The sequence below is a fragment of the Sciurus carolinensis genome, chromosome 6, assembly GCF_902686445.1.
Source record: "Sciurus carolinensis chromosome 6, mSciCar1.2, whole genome shotgun sequence".
In the NCBI taxonomy this organism is placed as follows: Eukaryota; Metazoa; Chordata; class Mammalia; order Rodentia; family Sciuridae; genus Sciurus; species Sciurus carolinensis.
The window spans coordinates 57,424,797-57,450,995 of record NC_062218.1 but is presented as its reverse complement, the minus strand read 5'-3'; the positions used below and the strand labels follow the sequence as shown (position 1 = coordinate 57,450,995).

The 26,199-nt window shown below is 38.8% G+C and overlaps 1 protein-coding gene and 1 non-coding gene across 4 annotated transcripts; both read right to left on the bottom strand.

Annotated features, from left to right (window-relative positions):
- Window positions 1-304: 304 nt before the first annotated feature.
- Marveld2 (MARVEL domain containing 2) lies at window positions 305-26,199 on the bottom strand. Of its 3 annotated transcripts, XM_047556967.1 has the most exons (8): window positions 25,950-26,085; window positions 21,393-22,553; window positions 18,875-18,910; window positions 9,139-9,284; window positions 8,723-8,894; window positions 4,365-4,415; window positions 3,127-3,216; window positions 305-638 (listed from the first exon to the last, which is right to left on the bottom strand). In XM_047556967.1, the coding sequence occupies exons 2-8, from the start codon at window positions 22,536-22,538 to the stop codon at window positions 606-608; spliced, it is 1,674 nt and encodes a 557-aa protein (XP_047412923.1). In that variant the 5' UTR covers window positions 22,539-22,553; window positions 25,950-26,085; the 3' UTR covers window positions 305-605. The 3 variants fall into 3 exon arrangements, with proteins under 3 accessions (XP_047412923.1, XP_047412922.1, XP_047412921.1); XM_047556966.1 differs by lacking the exons at window positions 305-638; window positions 25,950-26,085 and adding an exon at window positions 26,125-26,199 and having other exon boundaries at window positions 2,689-3,216; XM_047556965.1 differs by lacking the exon at window positions 305-638 and having other exon boundaries at window positions 2,689-3,216.
- Window positions 10,311-10,384, bottom strand: Trnar-ucu (transfer RNA arginine (anticodon UCU)). The gene has a single exon. It is a non-coding gene; the product is annotated as a tRNA-Arg (tRNA).

Sequence of the window (26,199 nt, the reverse complement as noted above, 5' to 3'; positions counted from 1 at the left end):
AGATGTTTACTCACAACAAGAGGCGGGGGAGGGAAGAATATAAATTCATTGGATTAGACAAAGGGGAATGAAGGGAAGTGAGGGGGTATGGGAATAGGATAGACAGTAGATTGAACGGGACATAACTTTCCTATGTTTGTGTATGAATACACCACCAGTGTTAAGTTCACATCATGTACAACCACAAGAATGGGAAGTTATACTCCTTGTACGTTTATATGTCAAAATACACTACTGTCATGTATATTAAAAAAGATCAAATAAAATAATAAAGAGCACACAGAATGCAACAGGTAACTGAAATTTTAATACACAGTTATTGACGTAAAAATTTTAAAAAATTAGTGTTACAGCATTTGTTTCAAAGATTAACACAATTGTAAAATAAAGTTTCATAAAGTTGAATTTCCTTAACATTTAATTTCAATATTAATCTAATCATTTATACTCTAACAAAATGGTAATATTTTACTTCTTTTTATAAAAGCACCAAAGCTCTTCTTAAAGTGGAATGCTAACATGGGGCCCCAGAATATGAGACAGAAGGTGAGGTTGCCCCAGTTGGAGGCTCACCTGGGCCTTGAACTTCCCTAGGTGTTTCCTCTTCAGAAGCAGCACAGCCCTAAGCAGTCTGGAAACTAAGGAATGAAACACATTAACAATAAACACTAGAGCAAGTTTCAGTGACAAGGAATAACTAGTTCATTCAGCAAGTGACACTTAAGTCTCTGCTTTCCATGTGCTTTTTTTTTTTTTCATAACTTTAGAAAACGCTTTGAACATTGTTTGAATGGCAGCTACAGGAGGCAGAAACTAATTCTACACCTGGGAAATAAGGGGTAGTGCTACTGAACGGGAGCCAATAATGATGCCTTGTGAGTGTGGTGGAGGGTCTGGTGGAGGATTGAACCCAGGGCCCTGCACATGCCAGGTAAGTGCTTTAACAGTGAGTTATAATGTAATCCCAGTCCGGATGACTTTTTTCTTTTTTGAGATGGAGGTCTTGCTATGTTGCCCTGGCTGGTCTCAAACTCATGGGCTCAAGTGATTCTTCCATCTTAATCTCCCAAGCAGCTGGGGCTAAAGGTGCACGCCACTAAACCCCAGATCTCCAACACATTTTTTTCTTTTTTAACGGTACTGGGGTTTGAACCCAGGATTTCACATTTGCTAGACAAAAGCTCTACTTACTGAACTATATCTCCAACCCTTTTTAGATTTTTACTCTGAGATCGGGTCTCACCAAATTGCCCAGTTAGACTTGAAGCTGGGATCTTCCTGCCTCAGTCTCCTGAGTAGCTGGGATTATAGGTGTGTACCACTGCACCCAGCTCTCTGATGATTTTTTTAAAAAATATTTTTTAAATTGTCAATGGACCTTCATTTGTTTATTTATTTACTTGCTTGCTTACTTATTTATATGTGGTGATGAGGCTCGAACCCAGTGCCTCACACATGCTAGGCAAGCCTTCTAACACTGAGCCACAACCCCAGCCCCTCTCCAATGACTTTTTTTAAGTTTATTAAGTTTAAAAATCTTTATATTTGTGATACCCTAAGAAATAGCAGTGCTGCTTCTCAAAGATGTTATCCTTTAGTGCTTGGTTCTCTAGTGATTAAAAAAATAATAATTTTAAAACATTTTTGTTCATACTCATGAGGCTGAGGAAGAAGGATCAATAGTTTGAGGCCAGCCTAAGCAATATATGGAGATCCTGTCTCAACAAAGAAAAAAATAATTTTTGTCCATACTAACAGAAATAGAACGTTTCTCATGAATAAAGCCTCAAAGACAAGATGAGTCTTTAAAAAAATGAAGTATCCCAAAAAAGTGAAAGGAGATACCAAGGAAATGTAATACCAAGGGACATTAGGACAGATGTCAAAGGGGACAGAAGGGGTAACGACATTCACAGTCCTTCTGTTCCACAAGTACAGGAAAGGCTGGGCTCTGGGAACAGGGAGACATGCAGAGTGACACTGATTAAAGACAGAGAGGCTATGGTGGACCCCAGTGGGCCACAGAACTATAGAGAAGCATCTGCCTAAGTTCATGTGTGAATAAGAGTTAACAGGACAAAAAGAAAGTTATTAGACAAGTAGCCTTTTGTCAGCTGGCTGGGCTTGCTCATCGTGGACCTCTATTTGAGACTCATTCTATGCAGTTTATTCACTTCACAAACACTTCTACAGAGTTCACAAACACTAATAGAGTGCTTACTGTAAGAAGGCTCTGTTCTAAATGCTTTACAAATGTGAACAACTCAATCCTCATTACCACCCTATGAGGTAGGTACTATTTTAGTCTCATTTTACAGAAGAGGAAACAGGCACAGAGAGATTAAGCAACTTGCCCAAGACCACAAAGTCTGACAATGTTGATCTGGGATTCAACTCTTTTTCAAGGGAAGAAATGATACCTTTGAAAAGGTGTCATCCATTTTCCCTTAGGAAGAATCTTTTAAGAATTTTTCTTAGGAAATTTATCTTAGAAAATCCTAGGAACCTGTCTGAGTAAAGGAAAAAGCAGCACCAGAAGGAGAGTCTACTTGCTCATCATACAACAAGGATATGATTTCTACATTACAACACATTTTAATGAGATAAACAAATATGGAACTGCACACAGATGAATACAGGATTTCTCCAATCTCAGTGGAGGCCCTTAGTGAATTTGACCCAGTGGAGTGAACCCAGGGTCTCTCTCACTGAGTTACATCCCCAGCTTTTTTTTTTTTTAATTTTATTTTTGAGACAGGTATAACTATATTGCCCAAGTTCAGGGGCTGGAGTTGTGGCTCAGTGGCAGAGTGCTCGTCTCCCATGTGTGAGGCACTGGGTTCGATCCTCACCACCACATCAAAATATATTGCCCAAGTTAGCCTTGAACTTAAACTCATTCTGCCTCAGTCTTCCAATGAGTTGAAACTGTTTTGAAATGTTTGAGCGAATCATACTGATTAACACTGCACACCAGTTAGACCAATGAGGATCTGATTCAGGAAGCACTTACTTCTCTACCACAAAGATTAGCATACAAAAGCAGAATATAAATAGTAAATCTGTTATAAAAAAAGTAGTTTCAGATAAGGCTTAAGAATAACCATTTATATCCCAGTTCATTACTTTATCATATTCTTGAATTCTTTGCTTTATGTGAGAGAGTTTATTCTTGAGGTATTCACAGCGTTCTTTTTTTTCCAGAAATGAAGGATCCTATAAAAGAAACAGCTATTATTTTAGCACCTGGTTTTCTCAACAATGAACACAAAAATCCATTAACCCAGAAAATGGCCCTATGCAGAATAACTTGCAGCAGATTTTAAAATCTTCCTACTCAGAACAATGGTTAAGTTCTCTATTTTTTTTTAAATAGGTTGTTTTTTAGAGCAGTTTCAAGTTCACAGCAAAATAAAGTGGGAAGTATAAAGAGCTGAAGCAGTTTTAATAATCCAAATGTATATTAAAAAGTAAATAATAAGTATAAGAACGATTAATAAAGGTCTTTCCAGTTTCTAATTGATTTATGAAATTAAGTAAAGGATGGAGGTAGAGAGATGTAAAATAATCATTTGGAAGGAAATGTGAGTGGTGAAGAATCATATAGTCCCCATTTCCCTAGGCTGTGAAATCGACAGAGCAGAATATATTCAGGCCTGGGATTACAAGAAAACACCTCCTGAAGCACCCACTGTACCTAACAAGTAGCATCTTAAGAAATATAAAAGTGAAATACAGCAGACTCTTCTCTCTCTATGTATGTGTGTGTATCTACATCTATATCTACAATCTTTCTATATATCTTTATTTCTATAATCTCATATCTATATGAGAGGGATATCTGTAATTAAAACCTATGATAAAGTTTAATTTATAAATTAGGCACAGCAGACACTAAAAACAACTTATAAAACAAAACAACTATAACAACATACTGTAGAAAATTATCACATCGCTACTCTTATGCTCTGGGTCAATATTAAGAAATCTTATTACTTTAATATAAGCACATACTATCTTGACAATCTGATAACGGGGCAGCTCCTAAGTAACTTGGGTGGCGAATACAATGTCGATGTGATGGACGAAGGGATGAATCATATCCAGGGCAAGGTGGAGAGAGTGTGAGATTTCATCAGGCTACTCGGAATGGTGCACTATTTAAAACTTACCAACTGTTTATTTCTGGCATTTTTCTACTTAATTTTTTTGGGCTATGGTTGACTGTGGTTAACTGAAATCCTGGAAGCAAAACCATGGATGAGGGAGGACTACTGAACTTTAGCTAAAAGAATCTAGTTTGTCAATTACCACATTGTACAAAGATAAGAATACACTTTGAAGAAGAAAACTGTTTTACTCACATTCTTTTTTTTCTTAAACTCTTCATGGATTTTTGAAATTCTCTCATGTTCCTAAAAATAATATATTGTATATTTGAGTTAAAACATTTGCATTTACTCAAATCATACCTTAGAACACACTAGGAATTAGAAAACAATTTTTGCCCCAAATTATTATAAATATTCACACAGAAAATGTTTGCGGGCTTACAATGTTATCTGCCAGGCAGGCACTGGGATTGAGGGATGAACAAGACAGAAAGGTTCCTGACTGCATAAAACCAGATCCTAGTCCTAGTGCCATCTCTGCCACAGTGTGACCCCAGGCAAGCTCTGTATAATAATATTCAGTTTCCTGATTGGAAAGATGGAAATCATAACTGTAACCAGCTCAAAGGGTTGTGAGGCGGTTCACTTATTGAAATGATGCTTTATTAAGTACTTGGTACCTAATAATCACTTTAACTATTATTATCATTTTCATCTTCTTTGGAAAGTTCCCTTTTAAGAAATTAGGTGCTGTAATTAAGAGATTGAGATGACGCAACTTTTAAAAATAGCTAATATAAGGTTCCCTCTAATTTTATTCTAAGTTTTATATTTCCTATAACTACATGTAGTAACTATAAAACTTGTTATGGGATTGAATTTTTCCAAAGGGTGCCCCCTTTGGGAACACCAAATGCCCAAATTACTAGAGCAATGCCCTCAGTTTTTTTATGCAAAACTATGCAAAGATTACCAGACACAGTGAATCTAATAAAAAGTGTAATAATTCATAGTTCGAAAAGCTTCCCTTGAGAACGTTTTATATCACTTACCCGTATCCTTTTCTCAACATATTTTAATTCTTCAATACCTTTTATAGTCTGAGAACATGAGTATTTGTTTATGTTTTGACTACTTGCCAGCAGTGAAAATGAACCTGGTAATTCAGTGGTAATGTACAATAATAGGTCCTGGACCAGGAATAAATTAGCTTCCAGGATTGGGGTGCTGTACTAGAGATGCAGAAGAGACGAGTTGTAAAACTCAGGGCTAGGGTTATAGCTCAGTAGTGGAGCACTTGCCTAGCATGTGTGGCGCACTGGGTTTGATTCCTACACCACATAAAAATAAAATAAATAAAATAAAGGTATTGGGTTGAGGATATAGCTCAGTTGGTAGAGCGCCTGCCTCACATGCACAGGCCCTGGGTTCAATCCCCAACACCCCAAAGAAATAAAAATAAATAAATAAAGGTATTGTGTTCATCTACAACTGAAAAAAAAAAAAAAAAAAAAAAGAGAGATGTAAAACTCACTCTAGTCTGCCACAGACACTGAATTTATGAGCTGGTGAGGTCCAGAGAGATTATTTGGAACAATATTCCTACTTTACAGTCTCAGAAAAATCTTGTGATTGTTTCATTTTTTAAGGGTGCACAACCAGGTGTGTAAGAGAACCTGTGCTTTCAAACAAGCCCACAAGGGTTTGAAATGCCTCCCAAGCTTCTCTAGGGACCTGGTGGGAAAGTGAATGAGCCTTGCAGACTGTTGCCCAGGACAAAGCTCAGCCTGTGGTCAATGAAAAGTTAACTTTTCTGACACAATATTTCTAGTTTAGATAAGGACAGAGAAGAAACAGATAATACCCATGAGCCTGTTATTTTTGTTACTTCCTTGCTATGTCACATTGAAAATCGGGTAATGACTTGTTAATAATTGTGTAGGCTCATCATGGGACGAGTCTTCCAGCTCCACTGTAACCAGAACTCCTTGGATCCCCCAACTGTAGACCTAGATGCTGGAGCCCTTGACACTCCTACAAAGCACACATCTTGGAGACCACTGGGTCTCTACTCAAAGGCTACAGTGGCAGTCAGAGTTTTCAGCATCATTTCTCTCATTCGGCCTTCTCTTCCCAACTGTGCTGATCCATTAGGGTCTACTTGTTCTTTCCTACCCTCTCTCTTCTTTGGGTGTGGGAATAAAGGGAGTCTTACTATGTTGCCCAGGCTGTCCTTGAACTCCTGGCTCAATCGGATCCTCCTGCCTCAGTCTTCTATATCTGGGACTACAGGTGCGTACCACCAAGGCCAGCTCTTCCTACATTCCTTTTTTTTTTTTTTTTGGCGGTGTTGGGGATTGAACCCAGGGCCTTGTGCTTGCAAGGCAAGCACTCTACCAACTGAGCTATATCCCCAGCCCCTTCCTGCATTCCTTTGACCGCCTCTAATCTTGGTCAGTCTTCTCAAACTTGTGAACCTTGCTTGTTTTCCAGATGGTACTAACTGATCCTCAACCTTCAGTATTTGCTAGATTTCTCCTGCTTTGTGGTACTAGTGTCTTAGTTAGCACTATTCCATCACTTCAGGATTGGGAAAATGTCACTGCAGCATATATATGGCTCAGAGAGCTCATAAATATGAGAAATTTAAATGTATATTTACTAGTCTATAGTCAAAAAAAGATGCCCAATTAACTGAGGTTCTCAGGTGAAAAATTTATATATATACATGCGTACATTCACAAGCATAAATGCATTTGACATTTTTAAAAAAGCTGTATAAGTTTTTAAATTTTTAATTATACAAAGCTGGCTGCAGTGGCACACACTGAAGTCCCAGCAACTTGGAAGGCAGAGAAAAGAGGATAACAAATTCAAGGCTAGCCTCACAACTTAGTGAAGTCCTAAGCAACTTAGTGAGACCCTGTCTCAAAATAAAAAATAAAAAAGGCTGGGGATATAGCTTAGTGGTAAAACGTCCCTGGGTTCAATCCTCGGTACCATAAAAAAATTTAACCTGGGGGTGTGGTTGTGGCTCAGTGGTAGAGTACTTGCCTAGCATGGGTGAGGCACTGGGTTCAAATCTCAGCACCACATATAAATAAATAAAAATAAAGGTCCTTCAACAACAACAAAAAAATTTTAAATTAATCATATAAGCAATGACTAGAATATATTTTCTTTAAAAAAGAACACAAATGTGCCCAGCAGCATTATTCATAATAGTGGAAATGACAGACATAAAGTATCCTATATAGTATCATTGCTTTCTTTTTTTTTTTTTAATATTTTTTAGTAGTCAATGGACCTTTATTTTATTTATATGTGGTGCTGAACATTGAACCCAGTGCCTCACACATGCCAGGCAAGTGCTCTACAACTGTGCCACAACTCCAGCCCCTTTTTCTTTTCTTTTTTTTTTTTTGAATTGGGGATTAAACCCAGGAGCATTTTACCACTGAGCTATATCCTCAGTTTTTAATTTTTTTCTTTCTCTCTTTTTTTTTTCCAGACAGGGCCTTGCTAAGTTGTCACTGATTATAAGGTATTCTTGTTTCAGAGATATAAAAATGTGAAGCGAAAAAAGAATGCTTCAGAAAAAGCTTTAGTACTAGCTGGGTACAGTGGTGCACATTGAAATCTGGTGATTTTGGAAGCTGACGTAGCAGGACTGCAAGTTCAAGGCTAACCTCAGCAACTCAGTGAGATACTGTCTCAAAATAAGAAATAAAAGGCTGGGAATGTGGTTCACTGGTAAAGCACCCCTGGGTTTGATCCTTACTATCAAAACAATAAAAGAAAAAGTTTCAGTACCACTGGTTCTCTCATCTTCAGAGAGATGGCTCTGATGTTGTGCCTACTAGCTCACATCTGCAGCTTCAGATCCACTCTCTGTGCCCGGAGCCTGGGTTGGAAACCCTTGGTTGGCTTGGCAGGGGAATGCACTACATGGGGGCTCCTCGTACCCGCCCTCCCCGCATCCCAGCTTGAGTGTGCCACCCTTCTTTGGGACTGTGAGTCAGTATGTATCTTAGGCATATTTATATTTTACTTAAATAGGCAAATATCATTTAATAAGTAATAAAATGCCATTTAATTACATTAACTGATGTAATTTGGATTGTAATTTCTTTGTTTGGTGCTGGGGATTAAACCCAGGGCCACACACAAAGCATGAACTCTTCCATTGAGCTATACCCTCATCTCCTTGAATGGAAATCTGGAATGGTGACTTTTTTTCCCTTTCTTTCCTTCTTTTCTTTTTTTTTTTTTTCTTTTTTTTTTGTGGTGGTGGTAGAAATTGAATCCAGGACCTCATGCATGCTCTACCACTCAGCTATGCCCCCAGCCAGTTTATTATTTTATTTTAATGCAGGGTCTTTCTAAGTTCCCCTGGATGACCTTGAACTTGCTGTCTGTCCTCCTGCCTATGTCTTCCAAGTAGCTATGACAGCTGTGCACTACTGCAGCCAGTTTGAATGGTTATCCTGAAGATTTCAAATACTTTCCTAGACAAAGACAGCAGACAGAGTTCCGTATTTTCTTAAATGGTCAGATTTTATTCCTCCTCTAAACTTCAGTGGTCCTCCTAGGCAGCTGCAGACACTGACCTGTCGGTTTTCTGAATGTTGTGGCAACCTGCTCATCACTGAATCCAGCTCATCAAGCTTCCTCAATACGGCTTGAACTTCTGCAGATAGCTCTTTGTACTCTGAAAACTGATCTTGGAACACAGCTTTATAGCGTTCCCGTTCATCTTCTGTCTGAATCACAGGATATTTTCTGAGGAAAAAAACAAACCAAGGTTCCAACTTTATCACGAAAACAGGCTGAACGGGAAATCAGCTTAGCTTATTCTTCACTGACCATATTGTACCTTCAATTCAGTATATTACCTGTTGGATAACAAACACCTATTCACATAAATGATTTTAGGCAGAGCATTAACGTGGAGACAAGCAGGAAAATGAAAGGCCCAAATGGGACCCTTCAACTTCTACCTTGAAGAATTCAGACAGATACTCACGCCACGTAGTCAGGCATCACGATGGGTTTAGGAATGTGACCTGCAGGGATGTGGCCACTCAGCAGTTCAGGTTTCATTTTTGTTGTTCTCAAGTCTTTTAAATTAACTTCTGGGTCTCTCTGTTTGTCACTGGTGGCCATTTCACACTGCAGGTTGGGAGAAAAACAGGACTGATATATACACAAGAGTAGGAAAACAAAACCACCCGAACTTATTCTTAGGAGAAAATGGGGAGAGAGCAGGAAGACAAAAAGTAGAAATCCTAATTAGCATTTCCCTTTAAAATTAAATGTTTTAAAGTCACAAGTGTATTCTGAATGTTTTGTAATAGCTAAGGGGACTCACATTTTGGGATATAGGAATACAAAATAGGTCAAACATCCTCCAGCTCAAATGTGTATATGTTAAAGGTGGATGATAAAATGAGGCATTAGAAGTCTTAAGTACTTACATATTAGGATTTACACCCCAAGTAACTATAAAAGAATTTTTAAAATAGTTCAAAATAAGAAATTCAGGGAAAAAATAGAATTAAGGCTTCTTTAATGGAAAGAGAAAAAAATGACAATGAAAACATGGGATGGATCAATTATAAGAAGCTACTGAACTGGGCACAGTTGTGGACACCCATAATCCCAGAGGTTCGGGAGGTTGAAGCAGGAGGATCACACATTTGAGGCTAACCTCAGCAACTCAGTGAGGCCCTAAGCACTTAGTGAGACCCTGTCTTGAAATGAAAAATAAAAAGGGCTGGGGACATAGTTCAGTGGTAAATTGCCTCTGGGTTTAATCCCCAGCATCCCTGGAGGTTAAAAAAAAAAAAAAAGTAGCTACTGAGAAGAGGGAATGGAAATGAATTACACCACTTTCATTATTTGAAAAGAAAAGCAAGGAAACCCTTTCTGATGTCCTAAGTACGTCTTTAAAAATTAAAATGTTTTTATTTTCTCAGTATAAGATAAAACCCAGGACACTCTGAGTTATGTCTCCAGCCCCACCCCCCGCCCACTCTTGTTTCATTTTAAGACAGGGTCCTGCTAAGTTGCCCAGGTTGGCCTTGAATTTTTGACCCTCCTGTCTCAGTCTCCCAAGCCATTGGGATTCCAGGCATATGCCACCACACCTGCTAATCCTCAGTATTTTTATTTTTTAATTTTATTTATTTATTTTTTTTGTGGTGCTGGGGATTGAACCCAGGGCCTTGTGCTTAGAAGGCAAGCACTCTACCAACTGAGCTATATCCCCATCTCCTCAGTATTTTTAAATGTAAGGGAGATATTCCTGGGACCACAGAATAAAGGCAGCCTATGTTTTAAATTTGCCCAGGTGTTCTTAACCTGTGATTTCTGAAACAGGTTATAAGAATTCTTGATTCTGGAAATTAAGTAAGTTAGCCTTTAGTTAACAAAAAACGAAAAACAAACAACAAGAAAAATCCACCATTCAAGAAAAAAAGAAAGAGATCACAAAATGAAATGACCCAGAGAAGTCTCAGGGAACAGGTTTTAAGGGCTGATATAGCTAAAAGAAGGGAAATAGAATTGGAAGACCCCGCAGAATGCACCCTAGAATGGGCAGACAAAAGAGGATGCTCAGCCCTGGGGCTGGGAAAAGGCTGTTCAGAGGTTTCATTGAACAGGTAAAGCTGGTGGATGACAGAAGAGAGGTTTCCATTTTATTCCGAAAGAGGTGAGGTTCAGAGAGGGTTAAGTAAATCCTCCACATCCATGTCAATTAAGTGGAAAAGTTGTGATTAAAATCCAGAACTACTTGGCTCATTGCTACACCCCTCCCCGCCTTTAAAAAAACCAAAACAAAAACACTTATTTATTTATTTAGGTGGGAGTTTCTTTTCTTTTCTTTTTCTTTCTTTTTTCTTATTTTTTAAATCAAACCTAGAGCTTTGCAAATGCAAGGTCAGTGCTTTGCTGCTGGGCTACATCTCAGCCCTCATTGCTACTCTTTGTTTTTGCAGTGCTGGAGATTAAACCCAGAAACTCCAGCAAGCTAGGCTAGTTTAGTGCTCCATCACTGAGCCACATCCCCAGCCCATGGTTCATTAAAACTTTAAATGAATAATCTCAGGAAACCTGTTTATATTAAATGTGTATTGTTGACATCCAAAGTTCCAGAAGCACACTGGGGAGTTTGTGAGGAACAGAGCGGGCAATGCTCTACTGCTAGAGGAAGGTCAGAACATGCTTGGGATCACGATTCTTCTTTGGTGCAGTTAACGTCTTTCCCTCTACTAACCCCTTAAGCCTTTGAGAAACACTTGCTGAGCTGAGTGGCTGGGGAGGGCCCCTGTTTCAGTACAAACAAAATACAAAATAGGATTTTGAAACCTTGCTCTCTACCTTGCCAGGCAGTTTTTTAAGTCCTTTGTTTTCCGACTTACCTATTCTGAGACTAGCTTTGAGGTATGGCTTAACATTAGCTCATCTCAAAAACCACGAGCTCTTAACTCACCAAATAGCACATCCCTGGGACTGGATCAGCCACGACGTGGCTAACCAGTCTGAGGGAAGATTACTGAAAGGAGAAGCTCCACACCACAGCCCTAGGTGGAAGGGAAACCAGATCATCTCAAGGCAGAAAACATGCTGGTCCACTTAGGCTCAAAGTAGCAGAAATGCAAGTGGGTACAGAATGAGGAAACAGCAAGGACATTTTAGGGAACGCATTTTGAGATTAGTATTCATTCTGCTGTGTTCTCTTCTGGTCAGGGTGCCATTCTTCATCCTAATGAATTCCTCTGTTTAATCTTGAAAATGAATAATGGCATTAAACATCAAAGGACACTTTTTTGGCTTCAAAAAAATGGATTTCCATTTCATGGCATCTTTCCTTAGCTTAACTTCTAAACATTTGACAACCCAGCTGTGTGCTGGCTAAGAAAGCAACTATGGAGCATGTTGATCCTGTTTCCCAGCAATGGCCCTGGGCATTAATCTCAGATTTCTTGGACAAAGTAATGAATTCTGCCTCGGTAGTCATAATGGGTAGGAGAAGACATAATTAATTTTTTTCTAGATAAAAAAATGTTAAGCAAGAACTAGTCATTTTCCTTACTTGCCCATCTCTAGTATCCTTTAATATGAAAAGAGTGTTTTAAGAAATTGTATTTCCTTGTCTGCTTTAATATTTTTTAAAATGGTATGATCTTGATTTTTTTTGTTTGTTTGTTCTTTTTTGTGTGAATCTCACTGATCATCAGTATAGAGAACTCAGCTGTAAAGAAATCAAAACATCAGACAAGAATTAAAACTTTTAGGCTTTCATGTGCAGGATGTGTTAGGCTCCAGCCCTTGGACAGACCACTCTTAGAACAGTGCTCCTAACTACAAACATCCACAGGAAGGGAGAGAAGGGGCCTGCAGTCACAGATTTAATACGACTTTTCTTTGCATCTAACCAAATTTAGTTTTAGCAATTATCAAAAATGCCTTATTGTGATACAAGAGAAAATAATTAAGCAACAGGACAAGTAATGCTTTGGATATTATCATTAAGCTTTTCAAATTAAAAAATGGGCTGAATATATCCTGTCAAGTTATAAATAGGAAAAACCAAGAGGTGTTTTGCTGAGCATTTGTCAGACTTATAATTGTTTTCCCCTTAGAGGGTCTGATGTAATGATGCACAGCCTCCACTCCAAACCTGTACCCTCATCCTCAAGGCCCAGATTAGATTCTGGCTTTTCCAGCTTGAAAAACCTGCTCAGCACTTACGGTTTATTAGAATTTGTTGCTGTCTCTATTTGATCATACTTTATGTTTGTATATTATTTCATTTCCAAATGATCTTATCTTTTAAAAAATTATATTTGTTAACATACAAAATAAGGGGTGGCCTAGTGTATAGTTCAAACAAAGGACAGGAAACAGAAGTTCAGAGAAGGTAAGTAACTTCTGCAGGATTACGTAGCTTCTGAGTAGCTGCTCTGGAACTATAATTCAAATTTATCTAATTCTAAAGTTCATTTCCTTTTCACCACATGCCATGGCCTCTCCCAGGCTAGTATCCGGTTCTTCCCTGCTATGATTTAGGAGGGAAGCTAATGAAAATTGGAGGTCCTGTCCTTTTTGTCAGGTATCTCATGGGTAAAACCAATAAAGATTCATCAATTAAGTCATGAGATCACTGAAGTCTACCTCTAGAATATACCTAAATATATTGATCCACAGAGATCTATCTCCTGGAAAAAAGACCTTTAAAAGGATGCATTTTGGCTTTAGCTCTTATATCTTTTTTTGTTTTCCCCAGTATAGGGGATCAAACTCAGGGTGTCATGCATATAAGGCCACCAACCTCCTCACCCTTTTTTTTTTTTGGTACCAGGATTGAACCCAGGGGCACTTAACCACTAACCCACATCCCTAGTTCTTTTTTGTTTATTTTGAGACAAGGTCTCAGTTGCTTAGAGTCTCACTAAACTGCTGAGGCTGGCTTTGAACTTGTGATCCTCCTGCCTCAGTTTCCCAAGCCACTGGGATTACAGGTGTGTGCCACTGTGCCCAGCTCCTCATTTAAAAAAAATTTTTATTTGAGATAGGGTCAAGTTGGCCACTCTGACTTCAACTGTAATCCTGCTGCAGCCTCTAGAGTAGCTAGAATTACAGGTGTGTGCCACCATACCCAGCTTAGCTCACATATTTTGAAACAGTAGGGGAAGCTAATTGTATTGATATAGTCCCCAAAAAAGTTATAGGATTGGAAGTTCCAGCATCTACTAAGGTTATTCCTGACCATTCCAGGACCTCTCAGAGTTGGGAACCCTGTAACACACCTGAAGATGCCACACACCAATCTCCAAGGGCCCTGAAAAAGAACTCTCTGACAGATCATCCTAATCCGGTGCCATCTGTACATTCTTCTCCTTTTTTGTTTTTTTTTTTTTAGCTGTACCATTTATTTATCTATCTATCTATCTATCTATCTATCTATCTATCTATCTATCTATTTTATGTGGTGCTGAGGATCAAACCCAGTGCCTCACACATACTAGGTAAGTTCTCCACCACTGAGCCTCAACCCCAGCCCCCACTTGTACATTCTTACCAAACAATAATACTGACTGCCCTATAATCTGGGGCAATTTTCTCCAATTTGTCCTGGTATTTCGAGTTGATTCTATTCTGCACTTAATTTCACTAGTAAATCTCACCACCTCACAGCGATTGACCAGGAAGTCCATAAATTCTACCCTGGGCAAGAATAACCACCACTGCCACATTTCCATATTACATCCCAGTGAGACAGCCCTGTCCAGACTGGTGCTGAGCAGTTGACATTTGCAAAATGTATACCTTTTTTTAAATCCATAATCATAATGGAAGACTTTACTATGCCTCTATCACTAAGCAGGGTTAAAAGAAAATCAGTACATACTATAACAATTAGATTGTATTAATGTGCATATACCCCATATCTACATATTAAAGAATACAGTTTTCAAAGAAACATGAAACGTGAATAAAATCTGACAAACTAATAGGTTCACCAGTTAGATACTACATTCAGTTGGAAGTTAACACTGTCTCAAAAACAAGTAACAAATCACTTTGGCTTCAAACAGTTAGGGGTTACTTTTAATCACAGGAAGAGCAATCTCAAGAATAAGCAGCCCTGGCTGATGCAGACAGAGGCTCTTGAGGAACCCAAAGCATTTAAAAAAATTCTTTAAAATTTTGCTGCACTGTTAAGCAAACAGACTCTTCTAACCCAAGGATGTTTTATTTGTCTACTTATTTATGTTTGTGGTGCTAGGGATTGAACCTCGGGAATCACACAGACTAGTGCTTTACCACTAAGCTATATCCCCAATCCAGGTTGTCAGCTTTTATAAAACAATTTCCTAGATGTGAATTGTGTGTGTGGTTGGGGAGCAGTGTTGGGGATCAAACCTAGGACCTTGTGTATGATAGGCAAGCACTCTACCACTGAATGACATCCCCAGTCCTTGACTTTTAAAAAGTTTTAAATTTTATTTTTAAATAGATACTGTAAACATGGTATATAATTCAAAGGTCTAAAACAGAACATAATGAAAACTAAGTCTCCCTCTTATCATCTCTGCAGATGGCCAGCTGCCCTCCTAAAAGGTAGCCAGTATTATCAGTGTCAGGGTATATAATATATATGATTGACAGCTTCCACATACCTTCCTCATTTAACTTGCTCTAATTAATATTACTGTCATGGAATACAGACAAATCTAATTGAAATGTATATACTTAGAGCAAGGAGTAAATGTCAAATAAATAGAAGCTGGTGCAAGTCTGTAACCCTAGCTATGGGAGAGGCTGAGGCAAGAGGATCACTTGAGCCCAGGAGTTTGAGACCAGCCTGGGCTACTAGTGAGACCCAGTCCCAAAAAAATTTTTTAATAAATAAATGAGTAAAATAGGAAAAAACTAAAACAATTTGAGAATGAGAAGTTAAGACAAAGCATGATAAAAAACAAACCAAAAGAAAGTGACTCAAAATAGAATCAATGTAATTCTATACCCAATATTTAAAGAGTACATAAGCTTGTAGCACTAGGTCCACAGCACCTCATGAAAGAGAAGTGCTTCAATCTTCTGTAAACCAGCTAATGACAGCCTCATCTGCTGCACACCTGGGCAGTCCAGACTGGTCAACTTGATTTCTAAACATTTATGGATATCCAGAAAAATCTTAGCAAGGTTGTTAAGCCATTTCAACCACAATTCAGATAATTCCACCAGTGAGAAATAGTTTAATGCAAATGATCCTTTAAAAAATATGACTAATTATACAACCCAAAGGATGCTTTGACCACCTACCAATGTTGAATTTGGGACATTATCATCTGTAAACTGAAGCACCAATCTCTAAGCCAGCTATTTATTTTGATAGTCCTTAAAAGATTTCCATCTCTCTCATTTACTCATATACTGCTAATTATTTTCTGTTTTTCTTTTCCACTAGATTTGCAAGTCCTTTGAAAATGGAGATGATGCTCTTTTTAATGTTCATTATCTGAGTTCATAGCCAAATGGCACATTTGTTCAGTGAATGAATTAATGATAACATTGATGTATTAGTTATGATCCCTTGGACAGACTGTATCTTCTTTCTGAATCCCTTATTTCAATGTGAATAAAACATTTTTAAATTGTTTTTATGTCACAATGGAGAGAATAAAGTTACAAGTTAAAAAGAATCTTTTTTTTTTTTTTTTTTTGCGGTACTGGGGATCGAATTCAGGGCCTTGTGCTTGCGAGGCAAGCACTCTACCAGCTGAGCTATATCCCCAGCCCTAAAAAGAATCTTATGAAGGGTATTTTCCCTTTATTTTTTAGGTAGGGTTTGGCTATGTTGTCCATGTTGCATAGGCTGGCCTTGAACTCAGGGCCTCCATCTCCCATAGGGCTGACACTACAAGTGTACACCACTGTGCTCAGTTCATAAGGTATCTTCAAAATGTATTTACTTACACAGACTCAGGAGGCTAAGGTAGGAGGACCACAAGCTTGACACCAGCCTCAGCAACTCAGCAAAACCCTCAGCAATTTAGAAAGACCTTATCTCAAAATTTAAAAAAAGAAGAAAAAAGAACTGGGGATATACTTCAGTGGTAAAGCACCCCAGGTTCAATCTCCAGTACTACCCCTGCCCCACAAAAAAAGTATTCAGGGGCTGGGGAGATAGCTCAGTCGGTAGAGTGCTTGCCTTATAAGCACAAGGCCCTGGGTTCGATCCCCAGCACCCAAAAAAAAAGTATTCACTTAAAAGATTAGTAAAAATTAGAAACTTAGAGGAAAAACCAAACAGGATATGAACAGACCATCAACAGGTTGAAAATGAAAACATATGAGAAATGTACAATCTCATTCTTGATTCAACTGACTCAAAGAGATACCATTTTTCACCTATCAATCTGACAAATGTCAACAAATTTCCTAATGCACTGTATAACAGGGTGAGGAAACCTGCAGTGCTGGGAGTGAAAGCTGGTTACAATCTCTATAGGTTCAATCTCAGCACTGCAAAAACCAAAAACCAACCATCCAACAAAAAGCAAAAACAAAAACCTTAATAGGACAATCAGGCTATCAAAATAAAAATGCCATCCTTGGGCTGAGATGTAGCTCAGTGGAAGAGCACTCTGGGTTCAATTACTAGTACAGGGAAGAAAAAAAAAAAAAAAAGCAGTAGCTCTTCATGTATTAATAAGAAAATATCTTAGAATGTATTAAGAGAAATAAGTAAGGAACCTAACGGTGTATATAACCCACTACCATTTGCGTAAAAAGAAGGGAGCACAGAAATTATATATAGATTTGTGAAATATATATCCTTCTGGTTTCTGAAAGGAACACAAGACACTGAAAACAACACCAGCCCCCTCACCCCACTCGCAGGAGAACTGGAAAGCTGAGTATAAAAGTCAGAGAAGACTGTTAATGGACATTTTTAAATTTTTAACTAAGGGAATATTAACCCCTTTCAAACAAATTCAAAGGCTGATTCTCAACTTCTTGTTTAGAAATAATGCCCAATATCTTGAAAAGGAACTTTTTCAATTAGGGTAAAACTGTAATTATTAAAATACACTAAACTGGGCACAGTGACTTACACCTATAATTCCAGAGACCTAGGAGGCTGAGGCAAGAGGATCACAAATTTGAGGCCAATGTTAGCAACTTATTGAGACCCTGTCTCAAAAACAATAAAGGGCTGGGAATGTAGCTCGGAGTAGATTCCCAGTATCAAAAAAATTATTATTCACATATATGTAAATAATCATGATAATGGCATCTCACAGAATCCTCTCAGCAAATTATGAGGTAGAAATTATAATTATTATTCCAATTTTACAGATTAAGAAACAGAAGCATGAGACGGTTCAAAAACTTGCCTATAGCTGGGCATGGTGGCATGTACCTATAATTCCAGGAAGTTGAGGTAGGAGGATTGGGATTTCAAAGCCAGGCTCAGCAATTTAGTGAGGCCCTAAGCAACGTACCAAGATGGTGTCTCAAAACAAAATATAAAAATATTTGGGAATGTGGCTCAGTGGTTAAGTGCCCCTGGGTTCAATCCTTGGTACAAAAAAAAAAAAAAAAAAAAAAAAAGAATTGCCTACTGTCACACAGCTTGTAAATTATGGAATAAGAACATCCTGACACTACAAAAGTTGACATCTGAAAACACAATGAGAATAGAAAAGAATAGCAAAGAATTTAAGAAGAGAAATTAAGAGTTGGACATGGTGGTGCACACCTGTAAACCCAGTTACTCAGGAGGCTCAGGCAGGAGGATTACAAGTTCATGGTCAGCCTCAGCAACTTAGCAGGGTTCTGTTTCAAACTAAAAAAATACAAAAGGGCTGGGGGTATAGCTAAGTGGTAGAGTGTTTGCCTGGTATTCTATGGCCTAACCCATAGCCTTGGGTTCAATTCTCAGTACAGCTAAAGGAAAAACAAATTAAGAAAATTTAGGAAAATTACTTTCACATAAAAGAATAAATTTAAAGGAAAACCAACTATGTTCACTTATATAAACTTCCATCTAACAAAATTAAAAGGAGCTATAGCTCAGATTGTTTCTTTCAGTATTAAGAAAAAACTGAAAGTCCTCTCATGAGCTCATTGTAATAGCTCTACTTTCACAACGGGATGACGCTACTATGTTGGTAAACAGACACAAGAGAAAAGTATTTAACAAAGCTAGAGAAAGCATAACATGAAATAAACATTATCCTCACCATTTTCCTTTTCGATGGCAATGATGCCTCATTTATCTGAAACAAAAAGTGAAAATGATTTTTCAAAGGTGTGTTAAGTTACTTTATAAATATTTTCATCCACTTGCATTAATAGCCCAATTTCAAGTTTACAGAGATTGATCCTCTCTACTTGATGGACGTTCCTCTTACTCTTGTGGAGACTATTAGGTAAGTTACTTGAATTACCTAGACATTTTGTTTAGTCCTTGCTACCATTACCTTGAATGATCAAAGAGCTGAATTTTTAAAAAAAAAAAGTTTTTAGTTGTAGATGGACACAGTATCCTTTATTTTATTTACTTATTTTCATGTGGTGCTGATGATTGAACCCAGAGCCTCACACATGCTAGGCAAGGGCTCTACTACTGGGCCACAACCCCAGCCCTGAAATGTTTATCCTATAAAATTAACAGAAAAAAAATCAAAGGTTATAATACCTTCTAACTTTTAGGAAGTTATAACAACACACAAGTAGGTACAGCTTTCAACAACAGAGGTGATTCAGGTCTAATCAAGTGTTATGAAAAGTCTTACAGGCCTAAATGTTTCCTGAGAAATGCAAAATAAAGTATCATGCAAATAATTACAATCATTAATGCAGAACTTTGAAATGTTAAAATTTAATAACTTGTTAAGCTAGCATAAAATTATGTAGAAGAGTCTATTTGGAGTTCACATTGACTAGAATTTTAAATTATTTGTACAGAGAGATGTAAATTTAAGAAATGTGCTTAGGGGGCTGGGGAGATAGCTCAGTTGGTAGACTGCTTGCCTTGCAAGCACAAGGCCCTGGGTTCGATCCCCAGTACTGCAAAAAAAAAAAAAGAAAGAAAGAAATATGCTTAGAGTGCTGAAATAAAGTTTTAGAAATAATTTGAATCTACGCAGAATTCTAGAATGATAAATGTCTTTTGTAATAATAAATTATGAATCACACTGAAATGTTGAGGTTCTTTGTATAACACGTAGGTTCTTATTATAAAAACTAGTTGTCACTGTTATACATTAGATTCACAAAAGATTAAAAATGACATATATATGTAAATGTGTGTTATTATGAGGACAGGATTTAATTTTTATATATACCATGTACAATTATATAGCCTAAGAAGTCTTGGGAAAAGTAGGAAAGAAAAAATTCATAATATAGTTAATTTAAAATTAAGAAAAAATTTAAGGTAAATACTGATATTTTCAGTGGCACAGAAGAATCTACTGCTCATATCTCTTAAAAAGATAGGAAAAAATCAGTTTATTTCATGGTATAATGAAGCTAGCAGAACATACTCTAACATTTTTGCTATTATTAAGCTAATTTTAAATAGGGATGCTACATAATCTTATCCCCTCCAGGTATTATTATTTTTCTCATCATTCTCATTATTTTTATCCTCAGTGTTCTCATTATATTTAATTAGCTAAATACAAGAAATAAAAACAAGTGCAGGGCTTTTAATTTTAATAGTTCATTCCAAAATAAGGATGAACTATTAACACCAATAGGCAAGTTTTCAGGGCATATTCATTAGAATTCAACCTCCTAATATTTAAAAAAAAAAAATCAAATGTGGTTTTCCATATTCCTATTTGACAATTTACTGCCAATTATTTAACTCACTGGAAGAAAGTTAATCACATTTAAATGAATACTTATCTCCTACAACTGAAAAAATTTATGTTTTTATTTATTGATTTTTGCAGTACTAGGGATTGAACCTAGGGATGCTCTACCACTAAGCTACATCCCCAGTCGTTTTTATTTTTTTATTTTGAGACAGAGTCCCTAGGATTATAGGCATGTACCACTGTGCCTGGCTAAATTTTACCATATCAAAGAATCAAAATTGTTCTCAAACTAGGTGTGGTGATTCAAGCCTGTAACCCCAGGAGTCTGAGGCAGGAGGATCATAAATTCAAGGTCAGTCTCTGCAATTTAGTGGGACACTGTCTCAAAAAATGCAAAGGACTAGAAATGTAGCTCAGTAGCAAAGTGCCTCTGGGTTCAAGCCTCAGTACCTAAAAAGAAAAAAAATGTTCTCAAAGTTACTTTAATGATGAGACACTTATTTTACAGGTATGTTATTTTTCTTTACCAAAATTCAACAGCTGTTCAGTCGCTGTTTTTCTCTCTAGCATCACAAAGCCATAATAACACAGATGACAAACTATCTATTACACAGCTGGTGTCTACTTGCAATAACAAGCAACAGCAGAATGGCTTATCTCAGCCAAAGCAAATCAGACGTCAGACACTGAGATAGGACTTTTGAGCCTCAGATACATAAATACACACATACATATATACAGATATATATATATACACACACATATATGTACACACACACACAGAGAAAGAGGTGGATGTTGATAAAAGCTTTCTGTTTTGAGGATCACATATTTTTAACAAGGCAGCAAATAACAAAACAAAACAAAGAACAACAACAAAAAACCCATCACCAATCTACAAAAAAAAAAGAGGGATTGTAAAATCACTTACCTCTTGTTGTTCCATATATTCCCTGTGTCTCCGGGCTGCCTCATGCCTCCAGAGCTTTAGGCAAACCAGAGCACTGATAAGATAAACAATCATGGTGACAAAAAGGAAGATCATCGCTGCTATCTGTCCTCCTTCCACCCGGCAGAACACTGCATTTATTGGTGTATTAAATAAAGGATAGTAGCAAAGTCCACCTCGGTTGGTATCATTCACATAGACTATGGCTGCAGCCATGTACAAGATAAACAAGGCAACATTAATTCCAAATTCAGTTAGGGGCCACCAATTAGAGTCCAAAAGAATGGTACGGTAATACATGGACATGCCAAGAACCAGAACAATAATGGTAGCGATCCAAGCTAATCCAGCAACCACCAGTACAAAAGGGGTCTTGGGACCACTGTAGTAATAGCCCCCATACATACTGCCCAGGCCACCAATGCCTCCCATGCCATATGGTTGTGAATATCCAAACAAGTTATACCACTCGCTGTCCTTGTGAATGTAAGCTGTGACACATGCGAACACGCCAGCCCCCAGCAGCAGCTCTACCACACCCAGAATTCTCAGCAGGCCTGCCCAAGACTTCATGTAGGAATACCTCAGGTTGTACTCCTCTACCTTCTCGCTGTATGTTTGAGCAGTCTGGGTGTGTCGGTCTAGAGATGCATAGGGATCCTGGGGAAACATTGAATCAGCCTCTTTCGGGGAATTAAAGGGGCCTTCTGACCCTCCAGAAGGATCTTTGTAGTAGAGGGGAGAACGGTGGTTGGGTCTTGATGGAGAGGCCGGAGGTGAACATTTCACACCATCGGAGATGTATCGGATGTCAGACACTGACTTATCCCATTGTGGGTCCTTTTTCTTTCCCCTGAAGAAGTTCTTCCAGGAGTCAGGGACAAAGCGTCTTACAGGCTTGAGGTCTGGAGCAATGGCTGGTTCCTCTGTGTCACTTGAGTAGAAGTCTGGGCCGAATGGGGGTTGTAATGGGAGAGGGGGAGGTGGCAGAGGATCAGCGCTCACAGCCAGCTCACTGTCGTGAAGAGTCTGGAGGGTTCTTATGGTGCCATCTTGATAGGGGAAGTCCCCTGGGACCTCATTGTAGCCCCTCTCCCGAATCCTGGATCTTCCATCATTTGATGACATTTGTGATTTTCACACCTGTGACCAAGATTACAGTTATGACTTATGCTTAGTTATTTATCCTTTCAATGATGCTGATTTTATTTACTTTGTAGCAAAATGTATTCAGGAGACCAACATGATTATGTCTAATTATTATGATATGTATTAAACAAAAAACAAGCATGTATATTTTAAGTATAACAGATTACTCAAGAATACCAAGTTACTACTTTATGCCTTTTTAAGTGCAATCGAAATTTTAACTAACTCTGAATTTTACATAATGAAATATTTAGCCACATGTGGTGGTACATATATATATATGTCTAATTTATCTAAAAGCCCTAAAAACAAAATATTAAAAAAAATGAAAAACTTTAATAATGCATAATGCTAACAAAATCCCAAATAGAGTCCTTCCCTCAGACATCTAAATCAAAATATTCAAGAGTCTGAGCACACCAAAGTTTGATGGGTCAGCATATACTCCTCATTTTCATTAACTCACACCTGCTTTGAATGTCCAAGGGGAAGCAGTCTGTTAAAACACAGTCCCTTTCCTTCCTAAAACAAGGAAGTCATTTAGAAGACTTGTTTATTCCCTCTAAAATAGTGTCACTTGATACTAGATTTCATTTTAATTTTTTGTGGTACTGAGGATTGAATCCAGGGGTGCTTTACCACTGAGCTAAGTTCCCAGCTCTTTTTATTTTTTATTTTGAGACAGGGTCTTGAACTTGCAGTCCTCCTGCCTCAGCCTCCTGAGTAGATGGAATGACAGGCATATGCCACCATGTATTGCTTGATACTAGATTTTAAAAGTTCTAAGAGATAAAAATTGCCAAAGGCTAAGGTTCCTAGAGGTATCAAATAGCAGCATTAGTGACCATGAATATCATTCTTTCCAGAGTAATTATCTATAGGTGATTTGTTGTCCTGTATAAAAAACTTAGAAATATTCAATATACCAGAAAAATAAAGCATTAAAAAAGTACTTTTACCAAGTCAGTTGATTTCTTTCATGAAATCAGCGACCTGGACACATATACAAAAAGAGGGAAAACATTTGCTAAAGTAACTACTAGGTTTAAGGTACACTGAATTTCTCCCCTGAATTGCTTCTAGGTATTTCTTAAAGACTTACTAGACACACGGTGTTGTACTTGCACAATGAAGTTCTCAAAATTCAAGTCGACAACCATACTTTAAAAATGTTGAACAATTTAGGTATTTCTAAGGCTTTGTTTCACTTTACTTTATAAAATGAAGATCTATTATTCAACAGATATTTACTGAGCACCTGCCATGCATTGGGCATGCTGGTCTATCAGTGAAAAAAGTAGGCTAACATCTTTGCCTTCATGAACCTAGAATTCTAGTGGGGGTGAAAGATGACAGGTAAATAAAACATGCAGTAAGCTAAGGAAATAAGTTTAGAAGGGGGACAAGCAGTGCACTGTGGGCAGTGTGTTACAATTTTAAATGGAGTGGGGAAGTCTTCATAGAAAGTGTGATACTTCAATATTGAACTAAAAGTAAAGGAGGAAGCTAGGCAGGTATCAAGAAGAGTACTCTTGGGCAGATGAAATGACCATTGCAGAAATACCTAACAAGTTCAAGAATTATGAAGGCAGGGGAAGCCAGCAGGGCAGCAGCAGAATTAGAGGGTGTGTAGCAGAACTGAGGCCATCTCAATCACATAGGGCCTTGAAAAGCACTGGAACAGACTTTGGCTTCACTGGGAGTGAGATGAGAAGTCACTGGAGGATTCTGAGTAGAAAAGCCACTCGATTCAACCTGTTTTAACAGAATCACTTGGATGTTTTGTTGAGAAAACACTTCAGAAAGCAAACTGGGAAACCAGCTAGAAAGCCACTGAAATAATCCAGTGGACCATGATGCATGGAGTCTGAGAAGAGGTAAAATATTAGGTACAGGGAATTTAAGGTACTATAGGAATTTTCAAACAATAAAAAGCAGAAAGAATAGTATTATGAACCTTTGTTTATACATCCCTTTGGGTATACATCAATTAGTTTCAAGAATTACCCAGCTATGGTCAATTTTGTTTCATTTATATTCCCCCATCCTATTCCTTCTGTCAGTAGATTACTTTGAAATAAATGCCAGACATCTCTTTAGCTGCAAATTCTTCATTTTTCCATCTCTGGAGAAGAGCAGGATGAAGAGAGTTTCAGAGGCTTGTTAGGAATGCAGGGCTGTTAGGGAGGCAGACTACCCACAGAGGATCACCAAGGGAATGGGATGGGGAGGGAGAAAAAGTTCAAGAAGGAAGTTCAGGGTCTTCTCTAAGACCAATTGTCTTTTACCTCTTTATTGCCTAAAAATAGTTAAATTTAAGAAACGCTTAGTACTGCCTGGGGATGTAGCTCAGAAGCAGAGCGCCTGCTAGGCAGGTGTGAGGTCTAGGTTCCATCCACAGCACAACAAAAAGGGAAAGAAATGCATACTACTTAGTATAGCTTTTCTTTTTTCTCTACAAGTGTAGTTTTTGAAATACATTCTAAGAAATATACAAGCAAAATGCACAACAAATAACTTCAGCAAGTTTTTCATAACACCACTCAATATCTATGATATATATGAATCTACAGGATACCCCCAGTTTAATTCAACTCACTGCTCTTCACCTAAGAGGCTTATTTGAATCAGACCACTTCATCAATGCTTAAATAAAAAGAAAAATTTTAAATTTGAATTGTGCAAAAAGCAAAACATCTGATTTTAAAAGGGAGAAGCCAGCGGTTTAAACTCTCATTTTAAATACCTACTACACCTAATGCCCAGGATGTAACTCTGAGTCCTCAGTTCCAGCACGCCGAGGTGGGACGGGTCTTTGTTTAATTCAGGGCCAGGACCCCGACTCCAGCCATTCTGCTAGAATAGATCTTAGCAAAACCACAGTGGTGGTGACAAGAAATGGTTCCCTCAGCGAAGTGTCACAGGAATCACGCCTGGTCACTTTTATATACACAGAATCACCGTTTTAGTTGGCTTAAAGTTTTGCTGGGCCCAAGAAAGGGTACGATTCCAGGTATTTCTGGGGCTCCTGGCAAAGGGGGAGTAGGGACGGCCCTGGGGTTTTAATGAACCCGCGATGCCAGGGCAGAGCATCCTTCCGCGCCCCCCGGCGCTCAGAGGCTGCCGGGTCCCACGGGTCTCCTGTGCACCGCTCTACCCACCCCCGGGAAGTGTCCGGCCTTCGCTTTCCTCGCCGAAAAATCAATCTTTCGCGATTCCGCCCAAGAGCGGCCTGAATTAAAGCGCGCCAGACGTCCCAGATCAGGACAGCCAGGACCCCAGCGAGGGCGGCCGCCGCGCGCCGGAAGGACGGCGGCACCTGTGGCGCGGAACCCCGCGGGACCCGGCCCTCCCCACCCTCCGCCGGCGCGTCCCCGCCGCGGCTCCGACCTGCGTCGCGGTGTCCCGCGAGGCTGAAGCGAGAGCGCCGCGGCCGGGAAGCTCGGGGGGCGCGCGAGGGGCTCCCAGAGGGGCCGAGGGCTCTCCCGCCCCGCGCACCTGTAGGGGCCGCCGGGCCCTTCCGTCGCGCCCGAGTCACGTGGCCCCACCCTGCCGCCCGGCTCACCTGCACAGCGGCCGGGAAGAGTGCGCGCCGCCTGGGGCACCGAAACCGGGACCGGGCTCTGAGGCGGGGCGGGGG